Source organism: Drosophila elegans, unplaced genomic scaffold (assembly GCF_018152505.1).
Source record: "Drosophila elegans isolate 14027-0461.03 unplaced genomic scaffold, ASM1815250v1 contig_476, whole genome shotgun sequence".
Lineage (NCBI taxonomy): Eukaryota > Metazoa > Arthropoda > Insecta > Diptera > Drosophilidae > Drosophila > Drosophila elegans.
The window spans coordinates 6254664-6277944 of record NW_024545863.1 but is presented as its reverse complement, the minus strand read 5'-3'; the positions used below and the strand labels follow the sequence as shown (position 1 = coordinate 6277944).

Below are 23281 nucleotides of genomic sequence, written 5' to 3'. Positions count from 1 at the left end.
TCTTTCCGAAAAACGAATATAAAGGGCGTAGCTGAATGTAAATGATAAGTAAGAGCCGACGCCCCCTAATAAAAGAGATAGCTTCAAATCAAACACGAAGTTGGGAGACATGCCCGCCCACTTTTGCCAGCTGCCTGGCACTGGACTGGCACTCAACTGCCCACTGCAGCGACTTCGTTTGGTTTAATTTGATCCATTCAATTAGCATTTCAATGCTACTTTTATTTTCAGAGCAGTGAAAGTAAACAGTGGGATGGGTAAGAAGATAACGGATTGGGGGAGGATGAGAGCTGCACGCAAATCCAATGATCCATCCATCGGTGACTCACTGAAGGATCTCGTGCTGCCAGTCCATCAGATTCAGCTGTGGCTTGAAGCGCTTCAGGGGACCTACAAATTTAATTATTCCATTAGACAAGTTGGTAAAGGTGGTTTTTGTGTTTCGACAAGTAATTATTTCAAGGGTAACTTAAAATAGTCTTAAGTTTTAGCCTTGGTTATAGTTTAGGATACAATTTTCTAATTTTAAAACGTTTGTATCACTCATTTGAGCAGAATAAATTTGAACTATTAGAAATATTTTAATTTGAACACTCCAATTTTGACTATTAAAAAATACTCGGAATTTTGCGGAGATAATATCAGAAGTCCATTTGGAAATTACATTTTCAGGATCAAAAGAAATGAAACTAGGCAAAAAGGTTAAGTAAAATAATACCCACTTATCAAGGCATAGCGCTGCTCCTTTTGCAGCGCCAAGTAGTCCACATTGGGTCCCGTAAGATGCTGTGCCATCGATCCGTTGCCCACCAGCTCAGGTGTCCAGATCTCGTCCAGCGCCGCCTCCACCTCCTGCAGCAGAGTCTTAAATTCACGCTGCAGTGACGCCGCCAGGGGATCCCCAACCGCCTCGTCGGCGAGCAGAAGCAGCGCTTTGCATGTGTCACGCACAGGCTGCTGTTGTTGGGCGATCTTCGTGACGTGGTTGTGCAGCGCATCAATGAGCGCGATGTCTTCGAAGGGGTTGCCCGGCTTCAAGCTGAGCAGCTTGCGTTCGTGCTTGCGTCGGTTTTTGCTCGAGCGGAATGTCTTGCTGAAAAGGAGGAAAAGAGTGGAAAAGTGAAACTTTGGCCGGGTGCAGTGGAGCATCCATTGGCTTACCCGGTGCCCCGCGAGGTGCCGCTGTAGCGCGAGGAGTGCAAACTGGTGGTGTCCGACAGCAAGTCCACCTCCTCGAGGTCCACATCCGCATCGTTATCCCCCTCCCCGTACTTTGCCTGGCGCTGGCGAATGTCCAGCAGACGCTGCTTGTACTCCAGGAAGAGCTGCAAGTCGGCGTGCAGGGAGTTTTGTAACTGAGCGCCATAAGCCAGCAGAGCGGGGGCAATATTCTCTGCTAAAATAAAATAAATCGTTATTTAAAATTATTTGGGTGTAATGATAGACTCACCCAAAGCATTTCCCTCCTCCATACCCGCCTCGTAGATGGCCCTGCTGTAGAGATGACCCTCTAGCAGCACTTCCAACTGGCGATCCCGGTTACCGCCGTGCTCCTTCACCAGCTCATAGGCTTCCATGTGGCGACCCTGCTGTTGCAGCGATCCCACCAACGACTGGGCAACCTGGTCCAGCGGTTCGCCCAGTCTTTTAGCCAGCACTAGGACGCGCTGCCAGTCAAGCGTGTGCTTGGCGCTGAGTAGCGCCTGCTGCAACTGTCCTCCGCGTTCGTACATGAGACTGGCGTTATCCAATTTGGCATTGGACCTTAGGTGATCAGCATAGGCCACGCATATGCTCTTGTGGAACTCAATGTGCCCCCGATAGCTGGCCAGCCCAGCTGTGTATAGGCCATGCTTACGAATGAACTCCAGAGCCTCCTCGTAATGCTCCTCTCCACAAGCAGCCAAATGGGAAAGAGCCGAGGAGTATCTTTTAAGATGATCATCGATTCGGAACTTGCGATAGTCTGCGGGCAAAGCCTTCAGTTCGTTGAGATAGGGCAAGAACTCCTTGGGATCCTTTTGCGACTTTTGGGCCACGAACAGGACGAGTCCGAAATCATAGGTGCCCAAGGCAACGTTATACAGCTCGTTCACATCCACTAGATACAGCAGATACTTCAGTAGCTGATCTGCCAGGGCGGCATTCGTCTGTTTCTCCCGCCAAATGAGTTGAAGAGCTTGCTCCAACCGACCCAACTTTACATAGGCAGTGATTATAGGCAAGCGGAAGCGCTCCACGTCCTCTGGGCGAGTGGCCTGATCCATGGACTGAACCAGCAGCCGGCATACATATTCCACTTTCTGCTCCACCCGATAGTCTGACGGATAGGTTTGTTTGGCCGCCTCATAGTTGCTGGAGTACATGCCCTTAGCGAAGTCCTCGTTCTGTAACTCACTCAAAAAGAGACACAGCCACTGACTCTGCTTAATCTCGCGCAAAAAGATATTCACAGATGCCACAAACTGCTCCACATTATGGTCGCATATGATGTTTAGGTTAATGCGTTGCTTGCGCAGCATTTGCATTGCCGCCTGGTATTGCTTCCTGCTCAGCAGAGCGCCCACCAATTCCAGTACGAGGACACGCGGGCAGATGGCTTCTAAGTTGCCGCGCGGTAGTTGCAGAACAACACGGGCCTCACTGGCCACGGCCGTCACCAGCTTGCCGCCACGTTCAATGTTCCTGCTAGCGACCTGGCGGCGATCCTTCAGTCGAACAAAGTGCAGCGCATTGAGCTGCGTGTAGGCTAGATAGTTACCCACCACACAGAAGGAAGTGACGTCCTCGGCAATGCGATGGCCATCCATATGAAGCAGCTGTTGATTGCGGAGGGTAATAAGACCGCCTAGACATGGGAATTGAGTTAAAACATGAAACAATCAAAGTAGGATAGTTTAAGGCACCTGTAGAGTCACTGGTGATGGTGAACCACTCGATCTGGTCAGCAGCCTGAGTCAACTGCACATGAGATCGCTCCACCTTGAGCGTATTGTCTGACTTCAGAGACACCTGATAGGTGTGGCCATTATTCACTGTTTGCGCATAGAACTCATCCATTGCGTTGGCGCCAATGGTCAGGGCGTTCACCAGCCCATTAATCCGCAGGGAGCTCTGCACTCGGTAACAGAGCTCGCCCTTCTCATTGATCTCATCTTCGTCTGGATCCTTGTTTAGCAGCATCAAACGCGTGGATCCTCCCGAGCTGTGGGTAGCCAGCAGGTAGTCACACGAAAAGTAGGTAAGATTGGCCAGGGGCAGCCGTGAAAGCTCTGCATCCGGCATAAGTAGGCAGGCCTGTGGCTCCTGGCCGCTCAACTGCTGCATGGGCTCGTAGGAGTGCAGCCTGCGGTCGCAGGTGTATACGCACAAGCTGGTCTCGAACCAGGTGAATGCGTTGATGTAGTTGTCCAACTGCAGGACGCGCTGGCACATGGGCGGCGGCACTACGGCCCTGGCGAAATCCGTAAGCAATAGCCGCTTGCCATCGATGACGCCCACGACGCCACTTCGCTCGTAACGATCCACGGCGAAGGCCCAGCGGTAGGCAAACTGTTTGCCGCTCTCCTTGAGAATGTGCAGTGTGTGTTCGGCTCCCATTCGCGTGTCCCAGTGGAGCAGAGCCAGTGCATCCACTTGGTCAAAAATCAGCACCTGCTTCAAATACCAGTGGTAGTTGCCTATCGTGTACAGGTAGACCCGTTGCTCCTCCTTGGTAACTGTCCTAATGGCCAGAATGTCCGAATCTTCGCTCCAGCGCAACTGAACCACAGGCTCCACTTGCAGATCGAAGGGAAGCACTAGCTCGCGATGCCTTAAGCCATTCTTCTCGAAAAGGCCAATGGTGGACTTGTTGGGGAAACTCTGGGGAACAGCAATCCAATTCCCGGCCGGTCGCCAGGCCACCACCTCCTGCAGATTCGCACTCTTCTCGGCTGTGTGATGGAGTTTGCCCTCGTAGTCGTAGACCTTAAAGGTGCGACCCACCTGGGCGGCCACATAGGAGACCACAAAAAATGCTCCATCACCGCGCCAAGAAATGTTAACATCCTGAGGGGTATTATAAAAGATAAGTCTGTGTTCTCTTAAATTATTGTAGAGTAAAGTTACCTGGTTAAGATCCTGGTTGTCCTGGTTGACGGTGGAATCACCTTCCTTCTGCTTGGCAGCCTGCTTTCCCTCTGATCCGTGGAACTGCGTCTCCTTCTTGCCCCATCCCACATTGACGAACTGCTGATCCGCCGCCAGCTCCGCGTCCAACGGCTGTTCGGAAATTACGTCAAAGGTGCTTGTCATCAGCACCACGTTGTGGGTGCGGGTCACGAAGACCACCACCTCCTGGTTTGGCGACCAGGCCATGCGCTCGATGCCCACGTCGCAGTAGGTGCCCTCGCTGGTGGATCCAGTCTGAGGATCGACGAGGAGCACCTCGCCCGCTCCGCTGGCAACGCAGATCGCATTATCCAGCTGCAGGAACTCCACACCCACAATATCCGGCAGATCGGCAATGACTTTTGGCCGGATATCTCCAGACTCTTGCACGACGTAGATTTTGTTATCGGCCACCACGAAGGACTTGTCCGAGGTGTCGCCATTCAACTCCGGCTGCAGAAGCAGCTGCCGAGGATGAGCCACTGCATCCAGCTCCTTGCAATATTGCAGCTTTAGATTGCGCATATTTCGTAAATATTGCACGTGTGGAACCGTGTGACCAGAGCTTTTAATTTCACTGCAGATTTCAGTAAATAATAGACATGTAGGGTATTCTCTCTATTCACTTTGCTGATGGATGAGTACTTGATTGCACAGATGTTTCTTTAACGAGCATAAAATTGTTTTTAATCGAAATACTTTCTAAAATTTGTGTATAATTAACATTTTATCCTTGAAAATATAGCTAGAAACAGAATGTAGCTAGAAATGACGTGAAGAAGCTTAAACTGCACCAAAAGGAATGGTAAACATTCTAGCACTGCCGCGAACTGGTCACACTGCAGAGCAGCAAAAAAAAATTGAACAACACTAGCGCAAGATGGCCGCTCTGCTCTCGTGTGAATATTTTGTTTAAATTAAAATTGCTGGTGCTGCGGACTGTTTGAGCAATCGAAATATAATCAAACGCCATGAGTGGGCTGAACTGAATCGGATGCAAGTGCGGATATGCATCAGCATCAACGGAAGAGGGCCGAAAACAAGGAGAACAGAATCTGAAATTCCACAAAACCAGCAGCCAGTTGTTGGTCACATTACGCGTGTGTGTGTGCGTAAGAGTGCTTGTGCAAGTGTCTATGTGTATTTATATTCCACATATCGGATCGGAAAGGTGGTGCAAATGTTTATAAATATATCAAGATACACCTTTATTATATATGCGTGATAATTCCAATGAAATGTACATGTGGCTGATGGCTTGAAGCGCCAGCACAGGCAGCGCAGAAAGCAGAGACGTCGGCAGCGCAGCAGCGTCGGATTGGAATGTTAACTAGAAGCAAAAACAACAACAACAGTAACAACAAAGCAAAACAGACCAACAAATATTAACAACTCTAGTTGAAATCCAGAAAAACAGCATTGTAAATCTGGTAAGTCATATGGTTCTGGTAAAACGTTTTTCTATTTAGTTGTTTTTGAGCCCGTTTTAAGGACTCCGCCCAACGCCCTTTTTTTGCAGCGTCGCGCTGTCTGCTTCCTTAATACACTTGTCGCCGTGTAAGTGTTTGTGTCCGTGTGTGTGTGTGGGTGTGAAAGTGACGAAAGCTTGCGAAAAAAGGATATCGAAACTCGACAAATAAAAAAGTACCAAAAAACAGTTCACAAAAAGCATTGCACAATTCCAACAATGAAAAACAAATATTGCATAAAACTTTGCCTCTTCATTATGATAATTATAAATGAAAATGAAAAAGGAAACAAATAAAGAAATACCCGTAAAAGCAGACAGTTAACACTCGAGGCAGTGAACTCATTAAATCCAAAAACGAATTAGTAAAGAATGCGAAAATAAAGAAGAGTGCTCATCACTAATATGCTTTTTTATGCCAAGTGTTATCAATATACAATTCGAAATGTTTAAACCCACATTTTAGTTTTAGTGCTAACAAAAGAATGACTTAAGAAAACAACAAAAAGTAGCAGTGCATTATTTTTCAATATTGCACATAACAAAGTGTTTACTGTATTTGTTTGCCTATTTTTGGGTCAACAATTTGCAGCTTCTTTATATTTGTATTTTAATGCTGTTGTCTGAGGTCAACTAGTTGTCTTCAAACGAAAGCAAAATCCCAAAAAAAGCAAAAATAATCATAATAAAAATCACAAAAAACTACGCATTTTGGTTCGAATCAAATCGAAAACAAAAACAAGTTTTACAACTCTACGGCGCGAAATTTTTGTTGTTGTTGGCTTGGTTTTTGAATAGGAAACATATACGCACAAAAAATATATAAATATATACATATATAGGTAACAATCGGGCCATGAATGACCAATGCGTACAACAAAAACGACAACCACAGTAGTAATTAAAGGCAATAACCGAAGCGTGGCGCATCGTAGTTTTTGTTATGGATTTCCGTTCGTAGTAATGGTTTTGTTGTTGTTTTCTTTCGGTCAGTTTTTGCGTCGTCGGCAAAAATGTTCGTGCGCTGACGTCACACGTAGGCGCCACAAAGCTCCCCCCACCACCCACTGTTTGTTTGTTTGTATATTGCAACATGCGTGGGCGTTATACTCCATATGTATCTGTGTGAGTGGGGGTTTGTCTGTATATGTGTGTGTGAGGTCAGTGTTGCGTGAACTTTTTGCGTTGGAATGAGGGAAGACTCATTTTTGGCGCCCAGTGTTCAATATATATACCCTTTATTGCGCCTATTATGGAATATCTTCGTCATATTCACTTGCGCCTAATTAGGCCTTTGTATGATCACTGTAGCTCTGGATTGATTGGAATGCTAATTGGAATTTTCAAATTTTAATTAGTCCGACTGGCAAAAAAATCTGGAGTTGGGCAGGTGACTAGGTATTCCCAATGGGAGTCTACTTCATTAAATTATTTTTTATAGACTTACCGTTTTCCTATACAACTTTCAGCCAATGGCAGCTATACTAAAAGTTCGATCTTGTTCGTTTCGACTTATATAATACCTGCAATAGAAAGAAGACATATTGGATCCAGAAAGCTTCAAAACTAGAGAGTTTTATACAAGCACAAGCTGTCGTGTCGCCATACTGCTTATAAAATCTTATTAACAAACAGAAGGAATATGGATTAAGGTCTATCTGTGTTTGCGATATATATAGATATATATGTATATTTTATCTGGAACCGTAGATATATATACGTTTATGTGTTTGGCATTCTTTAAGTTATTATTGCTCTCATTTTATTGGCCTGCCCCGCGCAAAATTTCGTTGCATATTTGAGCTTATTTCCCCGTTTGTTTGTTTATGTTGCTTTGCGGTTATTTTTAGCACATATTCCTCGCTTTGATCTACTTGCTGTACGATTTGCATGGCAAATTCTCTGGCAGAATTGGTGACGTCAGGAAATCTTCTGCTGGTTTTCTTTATTCACAGTTCCGACTTCACTTTGATGCTAATTGCTCTGCAAATATGCAAAAAATGCCAAAGAGAAAAATAGCAGAAAATCACGAACTGTACAACTGCAACTGCAAATGCTGGATGCAAAAGAAACAATAAACATTTTGATGTCTACATTTTTGCAAACAACTGATTCGACAGCGGCAACAAATTGCCTGAAAACGGAGACGAAAAGTAAACATGCAAAAGGAAAACTATTTGCTATACAAGACGCTCCAAAAAAATGGAGAGAGAGAGGGAACAGGGGACCAACAATGGGGGAGTTAATGGCCAGCGGCGGCAATTAGACCAAATAAACGAAACAGAAAGGAAATCGATCCGTGCCACAAAGCTGGATGTGTGTTTCTGCAACTACGATCGCATTGGGCTCAAGTCTCCGATGTCACAGACTGCACTGCAGAAATTTTTTAAAATTTCTTAGAAAAGTGTGTCAATACAATTTTAATATGGTTATCATTATTGTTTTGGTCTAAACAACCCTATATTTAAAACATAAAACAGTATCGTTGCTTTTTAATTTAATCTAAAAATATAAATCACAATGATGCTAAATATGGAGATGGTTATTAATTGTACAACTGAAATGAATTATTTTTTCAATCAATTGTATAAGTAGTTAAAAACAACTTTTCTAACTTTAGACTTGTTTGTTTCAAATGTTCCTTATAAAGTATATTATGGAAAGGTATGAATTATAGCTCCCAATCGCTGCTAATTCTTTTTAAAATTATTAAATTGTTTATTATAATTTTTCTGTGTAAAAACTGTCGACCGCAGTGTGACTTACTTTTGGCCAGGCCAAAAGCGAGACCGCAGCTACGACTTGAAATACCAAAATTGGCCTAATGAGTTGGGCAACACATGTTTTGATTTTATTTACACTTCGAGGAGCTTTGAAATGGCAATACCGAGTCGGTGGCCAAAAGTGCAGCAGGTGGGCGATCGCATGCGAGCGTCTGGTCTTAATCGCATGCGATATGGCCGATAAAGAGAAGAAGCCGGCTCACAAAACACGAATAAAATCAAAGCTTGGCAAACGCTCTCTCTCGAGCTCAGAGGTTTTTTTCTGTTTATCGTGACTCAGCCTCGGCGGCCACTTCGTGCAGCGGTTTTCAGTTGAAAACTTGCAGGCAAAGCGCGCGGTCGCGCTAGCATTCGAAAATAATAAATTCGCTCGCCACGCATGCGCAGCTCATCATCGCGTGTGTGCGAATTGGCCAACGATTCGATCGATTGCAATTGGCTCTTTGCAATATTTAATAACAATAAATTATGACGGTATGCAAAGTGGCCTTTCTGATAATCCGTTCAGTGCAACACAAAAGGCTGACGCTCGTGATGTAACCGCGCGAATTGGAATTGTTGATATCGCTATTGAAATAATTAATTATACAAGCGCGAATAATTTTTTATTCGGCATTCGGAGGGCGCCCCAAGGAAGTGATTTATGCAAATTATTAACAAAGTGCGAAGAAAGTGAAACAAAAAGCGTAGAGGGAGATTAGTTTCCTCTAGATCTCAGTGTTGAATACCTCTTAGATATATGTATATAGTTTTATGATTTGGCTCTGGTGGCGCAATGACCTTTGTGTGCTTGGATTTTGATTTGTTTGCCATGTTGGGGATGTCCGTTTAATTATGGGTTTGGGTCAGATGTATCGGACATTAGTAGCAATCAGTGTTTGAGTGTGTCTGTGGTTAATTCAATTTTGCTCAAGGCATGCGCAGACAAAATCAAAGATTTTTTTAAGTTGCATGGGGTACACCGAAATGTTGTTAGAGATTTGACCATTAAACTAGAAAACACCATTATTCATGAATGATTAGTAAAACACAATTGGTAAATTTCTTTAAAAAAAAATGTTAATTTAATTACTTTAAATCAATTAAATAATTAAAGAGGTTCGTTTTTTTACTTTACTTTTCTGACAGAAAACCATTAAATTATTAGTAGTTATTTACAAGTATAACATTTTTCGGGGGCTTAAGTAATACAAGCATGGTTCCAAAATGAGTTTTTGAACCACCATATTGAGATTTAACTTTAAAATGTATTTAGAAACTCCGTTTCATATTAAGTTTTTCGATGTATGCTTTTTTTTCATGTGCAACTGATGAAGACGATCACGACGCTGCATATTTGATTGTTTGAAAGTCTGAAATGAAAGTGCCTCGGCAGCATGCTGACTCCCCTCCACTCTCCTCTCCGACTGCCAGGTTTTCCCCGGGCCAACTTCAATCTCAGAGTGCTAATTGTTTTCTCAGGTCTCCGTGGATTGAATTCCCCCAGCCCCAGGTTCACATTACTGCAATTTCTTCGTTTATTCTTCCATTCTTCTCGCTCTCTAACTGCACATTTTAATCCGATCTAAGATTGCAAGTATGGACCGCGGCTGATCCCAAAATTGCATGAATCACTCGGCTTAAAGCCTCTGCACAATCGATTTGCACGCTAATTTTGGCGACGTGCAGACATTCGACTTTGACAAAATAAAAACCGGAAAAAAGACAGCAACACAGAAACATTGTAGGCTGGCGTGTCGAGGCATTTTCAATTTTCCAGCGTATTAGTCATCGCCGCTCTAATCGGCCAAAAAACCGGGGCCTTAAACTGTAACTAGTTTTCGCCAACGCTCTCTGAATGGGAAACTAATCCGCCGAGCGTCATCCTGAGCGAGTCCGAGCCTTGGCTAAAATTTGTATCTCCAACTCCGCTGGACGGAGTGAAAGTGGACAAAAAAAAAAAGGAAGAGAAAAAACTTCAACTGCAGACGCGTGAAACAATTTTTTATGTTTTTCTTGGCTCTGTACACGGCTTTTATGTGTTTTCCATCCACTTATTCAATTTGCCATTCACTGCACACAAGTGAAGACGAGCTTAACCCTCTGAGTGGCAAACTTTTGCCCCCCGCACCGCTCTTAACACTCTAAAGCCAATGGCGCATTTCGTTTTTCATTTCTCGACTTGGACTCTCTTCATTTTCTTTTAATGCGTGCCAGGCACGTTAAAATAATTGTAAAAGTTAAATTATTAATTGAGCCCCGGAATGGTCAAAAACAATGGCGAATGCTAAATGCTCTTTGTCCCAAGTTAATTTGCTGTCCATTCGGGTTTTTTGTCCATGTTTTAGTTACCGTTTGGGGGCAGGGTATAAAGAAACTTTCACTCACTGCTTGCCAAAATGATATATGCAACAGGTACTGCCGCCGGCGCTTAAAACCGATCCGAAACGCAGCTAAAAATCCGCCAATTCGGAGGATATCCGGACCAACAAACTTACGCATTTCAACCAGGCCCAAAACCCGGCCCATTGTCTTTAACTCTTCACTTTTCTCTCCGCTTATTGCCCTCTTTGTTTCAGCCAACGTCTTAGATTTTTGGCTTTAATTTTGATTCCACTTTTTGGCTTTTGCTTTTCATTTTGCATTTCGTCAGCAGCGACAGAAACTTGTTGTGTCATACATAATTCTGTTATTGTTTTATTTAATTAGCTTTTTTTTTGTCTTTTTGGGTGCGCTTTTTCAGCCGACCGAACGCTTTTCCCAACTCGCAACGACAGTCATCGTGCGGAGAATTTCATTTGGCCCCCGGTTCCTTTGTGGGTCATGATAAGCAATCACTTTCCACGTGCCCAATTCTGGCTTATTTGCATATTTAATTGTGGGTTGACATTTGTCCAGGAAAGTTCTCCACCCGCCAAGGAAAGTGAAGATTCAGTGAGAGTTTAGGGGGATCGCAAATAAAAACAATGTTATCTCTTTTATCTCTATTTTTTTAAATCAACATATTTTGCATTAATTAATTTCTTGGCAAAGAGTAAAATATAACCCTACTTATAACCGATACCTGTTTGCTTAGTATTAAACCCATACATTTTCCGAGTAATTAACAACCCTATCTTGCTTACAACTATATCAAATTATCGGGGCACAAGCATCTCTTTCCCTCCACAAACTTTCCCAACATTTGCCACCTGCCTAGGGATAGACAATAGCTCTCTCTGCTCGCTCCTCTGCCGACGTCGACTGCGAGGTTCCCACGCCCAAATTATTTGCACAATATGTAGCCAGAGTTCCAGTAAATTCCAATTCAATTCAGGCGACTGGTTCGTGTTTTCCCAACCCAGAGAAGTAAGACAACATGGAATGGCAACTGATTTTGGCCCAACCAGCGTTTTTAGCTGTTTGTGGAGCACTCAAAGCCATTGTCGACTATTCCAGTAAGCCGCTGACAAACCGTTAATGTGGCGAATTGACTTGCCGAGGAATGGAAAAGAAAAAAAAGAAAAAAAAAACATATTTAGTGGAGTACCCTAAGGGGGGCTGCCCCTCCTCGCAATAAAGCCAATTTCTGCAGCTACCTCTAGGATTTTCTCTGTTTTTCTATCTCTCCAAGGCATGGAATTTATTCCAATTGTTTTTTTTTAGCTTGAATTTTTCACTTTAGAAATTTTCCCATTTACGCTTTTTTGCCAGCCATTATTTGCCCCGGTCGCTTCACTATTGATTCCGCCCAGTAGTCCATTGTGACTACCTCGATGCTTGCCGATACCAAATCGAAGCGCTTACAGAACCTTAATTAGTATTATTACCAACGAAAACAATTTGCCGGGCTTTGTCCATTTCATGTTGGGCATTAGCCTCGATTTCAGTTCTATGACAGGGCGGGGCGGTTAATTTTTGCTCTTTGTATTAGCTGCTACTGTGCACTAACAATGGCTTCCATTAGAACTATCTCCTGTTTTCACTTGGAAAAAATTATATTGAAATTGGCAGTAGATTGATGGGAATTGCAAACTAAGGCATATAAAGTTGAAAGCTTTTTTTTATAAGAAATTTCTTTGAATTGTTTAATAGATAGTTGAACCAGATGCATACAGTAACATTGCGCCACCAAGAGTAGAGTAGTAGAGTTTTCTGAAATAGAAAACCAATCAGAACGCGAACTGAACGCAATGCGGGAACATGGTGACAACAATTAAGATAACCTGCGATGGCGTCTTCATCCAGTCCAACTCGTACCTCATGCCCTCGTCTCCTACCAACGGAGCAGGTGCAGCAGGATCGGCTTCCTCGGATCGGGCACTGAAATCTGCGTCCGCATCGCCTTCCAATTCGAACAACGAGAGCGACAATTCGCAGACGAGCAGCGGCAGTCAGACGGCTTCGAGTACCAGCAAGCGGTCCAATCGATCGGTGGGCCATCGGAGCCATCGAGGATCGGGAGCGCAGGACACGAGGCGACGCTACTACTTTGGCAGCAAGGACATCTATTGGTGCAAGCAGAGCCGGGAGGCAATCTCGGAACCAGGATCCGGTTTGGGACTAACGCGCAGCGCCAGCAGTGCAACACACAAGGAGGCGGCCACCCACGCCACCCACAGTGGTGGCCAGGTGATCTCCCGGGCGCGCCGCAAGCCCATCCTTCTGTGCAGCAGCTTGAGCGCCGCCTATGCGCCTCCCCGCCGGCGGGAGTTCTATTTCTGCGACAAGTATGCACCAAATACAGGACGAAGTACGCCGAATACAATAAGTTCACCTGCCAAAAACGAATCCTCCCCGCCCATCGATGCTCGACTGCTAAACTTCCTACGCTGCGCCCATCGCAAGTTCCAGGCGGCCAAAACCAAATCCGAGCTCCAACACACCAAAGACAGATCCCTGGGAAATTCCCGGGAGAGGACAAGGAAAAACGGACAGCAATCCTCGTGCTCGCTTCCGCCCATCGCCAGCTCGGAGGAGTGGTTCGGTTAGTACACCACAAGATCTTTAACCAAAAATGGTTTAAATATATGATAAAATCGAGCAATCGTTAAAAACTTAATGTTGAACTCAGATTTAACATAGTTAAATCGATACCTCTACTGCAATGTTAATCACTTTCACTATGATACGTAGATACTATATTGAAATAATAGATCTTGAGAATCATAATCTAAAAATGATTTGCATTTTGATAAAATTTTTAGTCAAAAAGAAAATCTTGAAATATACAAAAACAATCTACTCAACTAATATTTTAATATGTTTCGTCAAAACAAGATTTTAAAATTAGTATTTAAATATGTTTTCCTTTAATTGTTTTAAATGAGTTATGTGCAAACCCTAAAAATTCATATCTACAACAGTCAACGACTCAGCCCTGTTCCCAATTGTTGCGGCTGGTGTTGCAAACGGTCCGCAGATTGAGTTTCAAGCCACTCCAAGCGTCCGAATTCTTTTGCCGCTCGCTGACATTGGGCCCGGGTATTGGATTATGGTCTAACCGTTGGGCAATAACTGGCAAAAGAGCCAAGCTCCGTCAGCGGTGTCCAGTTGCGTCTGTTCTAAGGCCCGTCGAGATTTGGAGAAGGAGAAGGAGAAGGGTTCTCCGGCCGCAGAATGGGCCACCCAAACGAACGACTCCAACTCTTCGCCCAGGGTCGACCACGTGAGTCAGCTAACCGTGTAATTAGCAGATACAGATACATGTACCTATGTTTTTGCACAGGTGTAGTCTACCACTTGGCTTCCTTCTTCCTGCTTGCGGTTTTCCTGCTGCTCATCGCCTCGCATGCGATATGCAAATTTCTGAGCACCGGCGAAAACCATCACACGCCATTCATGAGCACCTTGCGTTCCATTCATGGCTTTTTTCCCCCATTTTCCCTCCCTTTTGTGCCAAAACCCAGCGACTGACTGACTGACTAAGGTTACCTTTCTTTCGGCCTGCACTTTCCAACTGGTGGCAACACAATGGCCCAGGAACCACCGGCAACTGTTGACTGACTTTGTGCAGGAATGATTGTCTTCTGTGTGTATTTACCTGTCGTTACAGCCCCTTTTCTCCTGAACCACAAAAAGATAGTGTGAGAATGTCGGAAACTTGGTCCCCTGCCATCCAAATGCTTGATCTATATATGTACAGAGCCATGGTGTAGAGCAATTATTCACAGAAATTGGCAAGGAACAGGTGAAAAAACATGGCACCTTGTAATTTTTAAAGTGGATTGTCTTTTTGTAAATGTATAGTCAGAATTTGAATCTTATTAAAAGTAACTGTTTATTAAGAAAAAAGTTGTATATATTTATACGAATTAAATTAGTCTTGATAAAAGATAAAAAAAATGATTTCAATATATATATTTTTTTTCTTTTGATATTCTTTAAACGTTAACTAATTTTGAACTGATATATTAAGATTTTCAATTTCCTGCTCATGTATATTAAATATTCCTTTTCTTCTAAATGCAAGTGCATTAAATATCCGGTTTAACAAAAAAATTAATGTTCCTTTGCTATTTTTGCGGAGTGTGTGTGTTCCCCATTAACTCAAACAATAAGGAAGCTATACAAAAGATTCTCACGTATGTGCTTGTTAGCTATGTTGGTGTTTTACTGTTTTCTTTTCCACAATCTCCTGCCCACTTATATACAAATTTAATCCAACGCCTTGGCCCAAGGGAGAAATCATCTGGCTGTCAGTCAGAGCTCCAACTTCAAGCAAACAGAGTTTTCATTAGCTAACTTGGACGGTCATGAGGATTAAATGATTAACAATGATTAACATCAACAACTAATCCCCGGCGGTGTAGTTAGTGAATAGAGAATAAATCTATTAGGGTACAATTGAATGCACATCAACTGAATAATTAGCTGATTAAATAATTTTCTGATTCACTTTGAACACGGAATATTATATCCAAAGAAAACTATTTTATGTTTCAAGCTCTAAAATAGAGATTTAAAATATATGCAATTATATTAATCTATAAGTGCTTTTGATTCCGTTTGGAAAGTAAACCAATTTTAATGATCCCATAAAACTATACTGCATTTTTTCAACCGGAGAACACTAAAAAACAGAATATCTATTTGTAGAAATAATCGATTTTGTTTCTAAACTTCGATCCCATTTTTTGACACATTTTCCGCAGTGCATTTTCGACGCTTTGCTTAATTAGTATTACCTCATCGAGACAGTCGGATTACTGCGCATTTCATTTGACTTTGCTCAACACCCACAACCAGTCCACAGTGCATTGCAAAAGTAAACGTACCCGCACGATATGTGCGTTGAACGGCCAATGGCCAATGAATCATTCAATTTTATTGTTTGCACTTTTTCGCGAACCTTTGGAAGCGCTTTTTTGCACTCATGTCCGGCATGTTGCTGTCGTTAATTTTAACTTTGTGCATTTTTAATGATTATTATACTTTGAATATTTCAAATAATACACAAATCGCCATTTTGATGTTCATTTGCCAGGCATTGTTCAATTATTTAAGAGCGGTTGATTTATATTTGCGAAGCGTGTTTTTATCTCTCTGCCTCATCCACTCCCTTCTTTTATTTACCTTTTTGTTTACGAATTTCAAAGGTAGTTTATGTTCGACTCGCTTTACAATCCAACTAAAACCAAAACACTTATTTATTACTTGTGGTGATTTTGTTTTTGGTTTTGCAAGAACAGCGATGTTTTATTATTTACACTTTGTATTTGTCTGGTTGCCGAAGCCACAGGTGTGTGTGGCAATACCTGTCGTTACCTAGCTATCACGCACATGCAAAGTTGTAGATGTAAACATCGACAGGTGGGGGGAACATAGTAATTGGCCTGTCACCGGCGTTGACTAATCAAAGGCTCCGAGTCACTCCCGGTGATGACAGCTATGTACCTCGAGTGGGCATTGGCTTTACATAAGATTATACCCGGCACTTTACAGTCAATACATTGTGTTTTTACACTTTCATAAATTTGGAAATGCAAAAAAAAAAAGGATTATCCATTTCGATAAGGCGTTTTATTTAAGACCAGATTTTTACGCAAATTAACTTTCAAAAACCGCTATCATTAAACACCCTAAGTTAAGAATAAAATAAAAGACAAAGGCTTGAAAAATTCCCATTGTTCTTTTGACGAGTGAATCTTAATATTATTTGTATTACACTCTGACTCACACTCTGGGGAGATGTGTGGGATGAGAAAGGCTCAGTTCCCAATATATATGATTTTTTTCGAGTCAAGGCCGAGAAGATGAAGTTCTCGCACATAAATCAAGCTCAAAATAAACAAAAATTATCGTACTGCTATTTTTAAATCATAATCGAAAAGTATTGCACTTGAAACTTTATTAATGAAAATATTTATGTTTCTTAGTGCCCGTAAATTGCTTATGAACAACAAATATTTCTTGAAACTGTTAGCATTTAATTTTTGCTTTCGAAAATATAGTTTTGTTATTAAAATTGTTTTGTGTTTATCAGTTGGACAGACCAGCACTTTATGCGGAGAGCATCTCGCCTCACATATTTCGTTCACAACCCAACCAGTGTTCAATTTCAAATCGAAAATCGACATGTTTATTTGTATTGCACTAGCAAACTTTTCAAAAGTCCAAATTCGATTTATCTTCCACGGAGCAGCGCTAAATTTCAGGTTGTGGTTGAACAATTGAAACAATAAGCGGCGAGTACACAAATATAAAGACAATTGTCTGCGGATGTGACTTCAAAGCTCCGACTCCGGCGAACAGGAAGCCGCTGACGATACGGCGATGACTGTTACTGTATGACCGACTGCAATTGCCGAACGGATTCGCGCATTCGAACAGTCATGCTAAACCAATTTAGCCCGATAGTCGAATCTCCAAACTCCAGTTCATTGCGGATGTGGCTTCCAATAATTTACGGGCAAGGTCTTGGGCCTTCGAGAGCGGTAAACTGACCTGCGCGTGTCCCGCTTCTCCCCTGTCAACCTGTCGCAGTTTAAACAATGCCCACGCCTCGGCTTCACTCACTCACTCCCACGATAAATCCACGTCCCAGAATGAGAATTTAATATGCAAAACGCGTTTCCGCCAAGCGAGCGAGATTCGCTAATGAAATTTGCATAAAATTAAGAAATTAAGCCCCTGGAAGAGCCATCACTGCCTAAAACAGCGCAATTACAAGTGATGTAAAGTGGGGAGCGAATGTTGGCAGAATATGTTCCATTTTGGGGATTGGCCTAAACACTTTAAAACAAATTTGGACGAATAGTTGAAAATATAAAAATTGTTTATTCATGGGTTTTAAAATATTAAACAAAAATACTTTTTTTGTTGAAATAAAGTGTTCTGAACCAAATAGTTCTACAAATTTAACAACTACTATACCACTATTTTTGAACCCACCTTTCTTTTTAAATACTTTTCCAAACTTTTTTGTGTGTAAAGCTTTGTGGGAAGTTATACAGCGATATAAAACTGACTCATTCCGAGTCTAAAATCGTGTCCAGGCAAACAGTAGCCCAAACCCTAAAAGTGCGCAGTAAACTGGGCTTAATTATGCCCGTCACATGCAAACGTTTTACATTTGGCGAGTGGATTCACTCACTTCACCCGATTAACATGCCATTTGTGTCCATTTGAGTCACTGAGTTGAGTGTTGAGTGTGTTGACCAACAATTATCATTGCACATCCAAAGCGGCTTATGCAATCGCAGCTATTTGTGGTCTGAATTGACTAACTGATTAAATACATAAACGTGCGTTTGGCCTCCAAACGATCACGAAAACTGCTTTGGCCATCCGGAAAGTAAAGCTCGATATCAGAGACTCAGACATTACAACTGAGAAATGTGTGTACTGGAATCTTGACAAATGAAGTAAAAAAAAAGAACTTTTTTGGCGATTATAAATCACAATAAAATGTTAAAGCACAAATATGTGTTTACCTGTTTAAATTTATATGGTCAACATAAATACTATCATTCTGTCAATGTCAGATATTTCAAATCTAATCCATAAAAATATAATTGAAACCTGTGTGTCGTGTCACAAAATTAATTGCATATTTGACGATCTGATTCCCGTGAGGAAATAATTATATAATTAATAAAGATAAAATTGTTAGATATCTAAATTGACAGATGTATGTGTCTTTCAGTCTTGCCATTGTCTACCGAATTGTGCTAATAATGGGAAACGATTGCTGTTTGAAACACACTCTAGCCAATCTATTCGATAACTCCAAATGCGGCCATTAAATAAGTAACATATTTGTCCAGCTGATTTTATTGGGAATTAATATTATAATTAACGTAGATAAACATTGTGTTGTGCGGAGCTGTGATAAGATTAGATGCTTTTGGCCTCATTATATCAGCAAATAACATGACCAATTGATAACTCTGGAAGGCAACAAACTAAAGTTCGCATTCATTTTCATTTTTGCAGACGAGGAAGCCCTAGCCAGGGAAAACCAGACCAGCAAGGAGCGGAGCCAGAGCAAGGAGCAAGAGCAGGATCAGGAGAAGAAGGAACCGCTCTCGAGGAAGGCGTCTGGCGAGGGCGATCTGATCACCGTCGAGATCAAGCAGGGACCGCTGAGGAAGCCAAAGCAGCCGTCGCCAGCCAACGAAGGTGCAACCACGACGACCGGCACGGCTATGAACAGCCACGCGACTGCCACGCAGAACGGACAAACCACGGTCGTCGGACACCATCGCGGATTCTCGCAGCCGTCGGTGACGGTGGCCGCTGCAGCGGCGACGGGCAGCACGGCCGGCGATCCATGGTTCCTGCAGACCACCGGCCACCAGATGCCGCCCACCGCTCCGCTGCGGCACAACAAGCGTCCCGCGCCCCAACCGAATGCGGTCCTGGGTGCGGGATCCACTGGCGCTGGCCCTGCAGCCGGATCGGCGGTGGGGGCGGTGCTGCTCCACCAGCAGCAGCTCAGCCAGTCGCAGCCGCACATTGTGCCGCCCAGTATACCGCCGCATCACCACCACCATCGCGAGAACAATGTGGTGGGTTGTAACCTTTGGCTGTACTGCATCCATGTTTATTAAATTGCTCTACTGACATTGCTCTCTTTTCTTTTATTATTATTATTTAGCATCCCAGCCAGGCGGGCGCGGCAGCTGCACTGCATTTGTCATCGCATGCGCTTAATAGTCATAATTTAATCAGCAGCGCCAGCAATCATTCGCCCAAGTCCCCCAGCCAGACGCAGCAGCAACAGCAGCAGCAGCAGCAGACGGCGAGCCAACAGCAGCAGCAGCAACAGCAACAACAGCAGCAACAGGCTTCCCACAGCATACTGTCCACGTTTGCGCCCGCCCCCACAGTGACCTCTGTGCAGCCGGCGGGATCGCAGGCGATAGCCGGTACCGCCGCCGCAGTGGCCGCCGTTGCCCAGCAGCAGCAACAGCAGCACCTCCAGCTGCTGGCCAACTGTGCGTCCGGCGGAGCGGGCCTGATGTCCTCCTCGCTGAATGCGGCCCAAATGGCGTTGCACGGCGCCGAGCGGGCGCTGCCGCCAAAGAGTCTGGCGCTGAGTGGCAGCCAGCACGGCAGCAATATGCTGCTGCACACGGCCACCCAACCGACGCAGCCATCCCAGGCGGCGCCAGTCGCCAGTGGCAGTGGCAGTGGGTCGGCGGGCATGTCCACCTCGCTGCACAGCTTCGACATCAATGGGGCTGGTGCTGTGGCCAGCGGAGTTAATGCGAGCAGTGCGTGGTCCAGCGGCTCCACCACGGCCATGAACCACGCCTCCCTGTCGCCCACAGCGATGGCACCGCAGCAAGGTCGTTCCCGGTGCGAGGTCAAGCTGAACGCCATGCCGTAAGTTGACATCCAGTATTACATTTTACCATTATCTTAACCCATTTCCTTATTTTCTACCAGATGGTTCCATGGCAGCATCACGCGGGACGAGGCGGAGCACCTACTGCAGCCCCGTGAGGATGGATTGTTCCTGGTGCGCGAATCCACAAACTTCCCCGGCGACTACACGCTCTGCGTTTGCTTCCAGTCCAAGGTGGAGCACTATCGGGTTAAGTACCTGGAGAACAAGCTGACCATCGACGACGAAGAGTACTTTGAGAATTTGGGACAGCTAGTGGCGGTAGGTCAGCCAAAATATGCCCAAAATACACCCGTATTAAAGCACTTTTTTCTATATCTATTCAGCACTATGAAGCCGATGCGGATGGCCTGTGCACGCAGCTGATTAAGTGCTTGCCCAAGTTGGGCAAACAAGAGTTCTGCATCAACTCCAAAGATTTCGTGGACAAGGGCTGGGTGATCCCTGAGGCGGAGCTGCAGCTGCGCGAGAGCATCGGCAAGGGCGAGTTCGGGGACGTGATGCTGGGCATACTACGCAACGAGAAGGTGGCTGTCAAGATGCTGAAGGACGAGGGGGCCGTGCAAAAGTTTCTGGCCGAAGCCTCGGTCATGACGTGAGTTCTCCGCACATCTATGTTTCCCTCCTTTTTCACATACATCTTTTTTTACCTTCGTTCAGCACGCTGGAGCACGACAATTTGGTAAAGTTCATCGGTCTGGTCTTCACCAGCAAGCATCTGTATCTGGTTACGGAGTACATGAGCAAGGGATCACTGGTTGATTACCTGCGATCGCGCGGACGACAGCACATAACCAAAAAGGATCAAATCATTTTTGCCTAGTAAGCAGTCTAATATGAGACTCCTACGAATCGATTTTCACCAACATTGCCCATTTATTAGCGACACTGCCTCTGGTATGGAATATCTGGAAGCCAAGAAGGTTGTGCATCGCGATCTGGCAGCCCGCAATGTCCTTATCTCGGAGGAATGTGTGGCCAAGGTATCGGATTTCGGTTTGGCACGCGAGGAATGCTATAATCTTGACGTTGGCAAGCTGCCCATCAAATGGACGGCTCCCGAGGCGCTCAAAAATGGGGTGAGCTTAAATGAATGAGTACTTAAACATGGCACATTCTGACTAATATCCTCTGTCGTCGCCCATTTAGCGCTTCTCCAACAAATCCGACATGTGGAGCTTTGGCATACTGCTGTGGGAAATCTACTCCTTTGGACGCGTGCCTTATCCCAGAATTGTGAGTGCAGATCTGGGCTATAACTTAAGGCGTGACTTACTATAGTTTCTTGTCCCTTATAGCCATTAGCCGATGTGGTGAAGCACGTTGAGGTGGGCTATAAAATGGAAGCACCGGAGGGCTGTCCACCGGAGATCTACGAGATGATGCGCCAGGCCTGGGACCTGAATCCCGCCAAGCGACCCACATTCGCGGAGCTCAAGGTGAAGCTGCAGTTGCTGAACAATGCCACGGCGTGAGGAGGTTCGGTGCCTCCTGGATTGACGCCAGCGCGATAGGAAGCAACTTATGCGGATTGTTCAGAGCAGCTGTCATCGGAGCCAAGGGTAGAGCCAATCCCTGCCAGAAACGAGCCAGATCCAAAGCTGAAACTGACATGACACCGACACTGAACGCAACAATTTTTCGTACGATTATATACATACATGAATATATAACTACTTTACAACAATTTATTTACATATATAATTTATGGAGTAAGTTTTGTAAGCCTAAGCGAAGGAACCCAACACAATCAAGCAATGTTAGTGAGTTGCGCCAGCTTCCGACATATAATTAATTGATAACCAATCGAACGGACTATGGGATAGCGATGGATTGGAGGAAGAGCAGCTGCATAGCCTACCTACTATTACTACCTTTAACTACCACAATATTATGTTATGTGTACACTGTAACTTTACAAGTAACTGTAGCTATTTATTAGTTAACTCCTTGGTTCGGACTCCACTGTATCATTTCTCTTCTGGATTCGTAACCACATCTGTATCTTTATGTTATAGAATACGCATACATATGAGCGCCTCCTCATCTTTTGGGGGCGCCTGTCTAAAGAAATTGTTTGTAGAATGTTTCCCTTTGAAATCGTAGAAACGCCAAGTTTTATTCGAGTTCCACACTTTTTCTGTTAACCGTTTCTGTTTGTAGCACAAAACTGAGGGATGACCACAAAGAACTTGTCCAACAAGTCGTTGGAGAAGAGAACACGCTGAGAATTAGTTAAATTTAGTTACATTTATTTGTATTGAAAATCAAAAAACAAGCAAAAATTATGCAAAAAGAGAAGGCGAAAACTAAGCAAACGTAAACGAAGGCGACTGCGGTCGCGTGTCCTTAAACTCAAAAGAATGAAAAGAAAAGTAAAGAGAAAAACACTTGTGAAAATATGCATTACATTAAAACGTCTATACATATAATACAATACACATTAACTACGTATTTAGCATATGAATCGATTAATAATATTATACAAATATAAATTATTACGCGCAAAGTTCGTGGATTTGTTCATTATTCGGTCCATTCTTCTAACAAGGAATCTCCTTCTCTGTACTCTAAATCAGCTAGCAGAAAGGCAAAGGCAAAATGTAATTTATTTTTTAAACGTACCCCGTAATTTACTTAATACCTAGTGCTTATTTTAGTGTTCCCCTAAGAAACTTGTACATTTATGCGTTTTAATTTGCGATCAAGCGGCAGCCACTTTGCTTTAACACTTAATTTTAGTATACTTTATGTAAAACACACCTAGTACACCAACACACCAATACACCCCCTCACACATACACACGTCCACATGACATACATTTAATTAATTTTAAAGTTATTATTTTTTTAATACACACATCAATCAATCAATTGTAAAAGAAAGTTCTACGCGTTAGCAAAACCCGGCAAAGACCACACAAACTTGCACCAATACACAAATCTTAAACGAGGTGATTAAAGGAGGCAGAGAGTTCTGAAACTTTTAATAAAAGTAAAGAATACAAGCATGAAGTGGGTTTGGCGTTTCTTTTTAAGTTTTTTTGTCATGCAACAAAGGATGGA

The 23281-nt window shown here is 43.7% G+C and overlaps 2 protein-coding genes across 6 annotated transcripts; one reads left to right on the top strand and one right to left on the bottom strand.

Annotated features, from left to right (window-relative positions):
- Nucleotides 1-201: 201 nt before the first annotated feature.
- On the bottom strand, nt 202-4736 carry LOC108140509 (putative elongator complex protein 1). Of its 3 annotated transcripts, none has more exons than XM_017263292.2 (6): nt 4111-4735; nt 2907-4050; nt 1451-2848; nt 1162-1393; nt 723-1093; nt 202-390 (listed from the first exon to the last, which is right to left on the bottom strand). In XM_017263292.2, exons 1-6 carry the CDS (start codon nt 4675-4677, stop codon nt 326-328), a joined length of 3777 nt encoding a protein of 1258 aa, XP_017118781.1. In that variant the 5' UTR covers nt 4678-4735; the 3' UTR covers nt 202-325. The 3 variants fall into 3 exon arrangements, with proteins under 3 accessions (XP_017118781.1, XP_017118780.1, XP_041565192.1); XM_017263291.2 differs by having other exon boundaries at nt 1162-1396; nt 4111-4734; XM_041709258.1 differs by having other exon boundaries at nt 2907-4736.
- Nucleotides 4737-8732: 3996 nt separating this feature from the next.
- LOC108140510 (tyrosine-protein kinase Abl) lies at nt 8733-23230 on the top strand. Of its 3 annotated transcripts, none has more exons than XM_041709259.1 (10): nt 8733-8877; nt 12457-13348; nt 18799-19373; nt 19463-20193; nt 20257-20476; nt 20542-20810; nt 20876-21037; nt 21099-21294; nt 21365-21451; nt 21514-23230. In XM_041709259.1, the coding sequence occupies exons 2-10, from the start codon at nt 12565-12567 to the stop codon at nt 21688-21690; spliced, it is 3201 nt and encodes a 1066-aa protein (XP_041565193.1). In that variant the 5' UTR covers nt 8733-8877; nt 12457-12564; the 3' UTR covers nt 21691-23230. The 3 variants fall into 3 exon arrangements, with proteins under 3 accessions (XP_041565193.1, XP_017118783.1, XP_017118782.1); XM_017263294.2 differs by having other exon boundaries at nt 8733-9064; XM_017263293.2 differs by lacking the exon at nt 8733-8877 and having other exon boundaries at nt 9623-13348.
- Nucleotides 23231-23281: the final 51 nt, after the last annotated feature.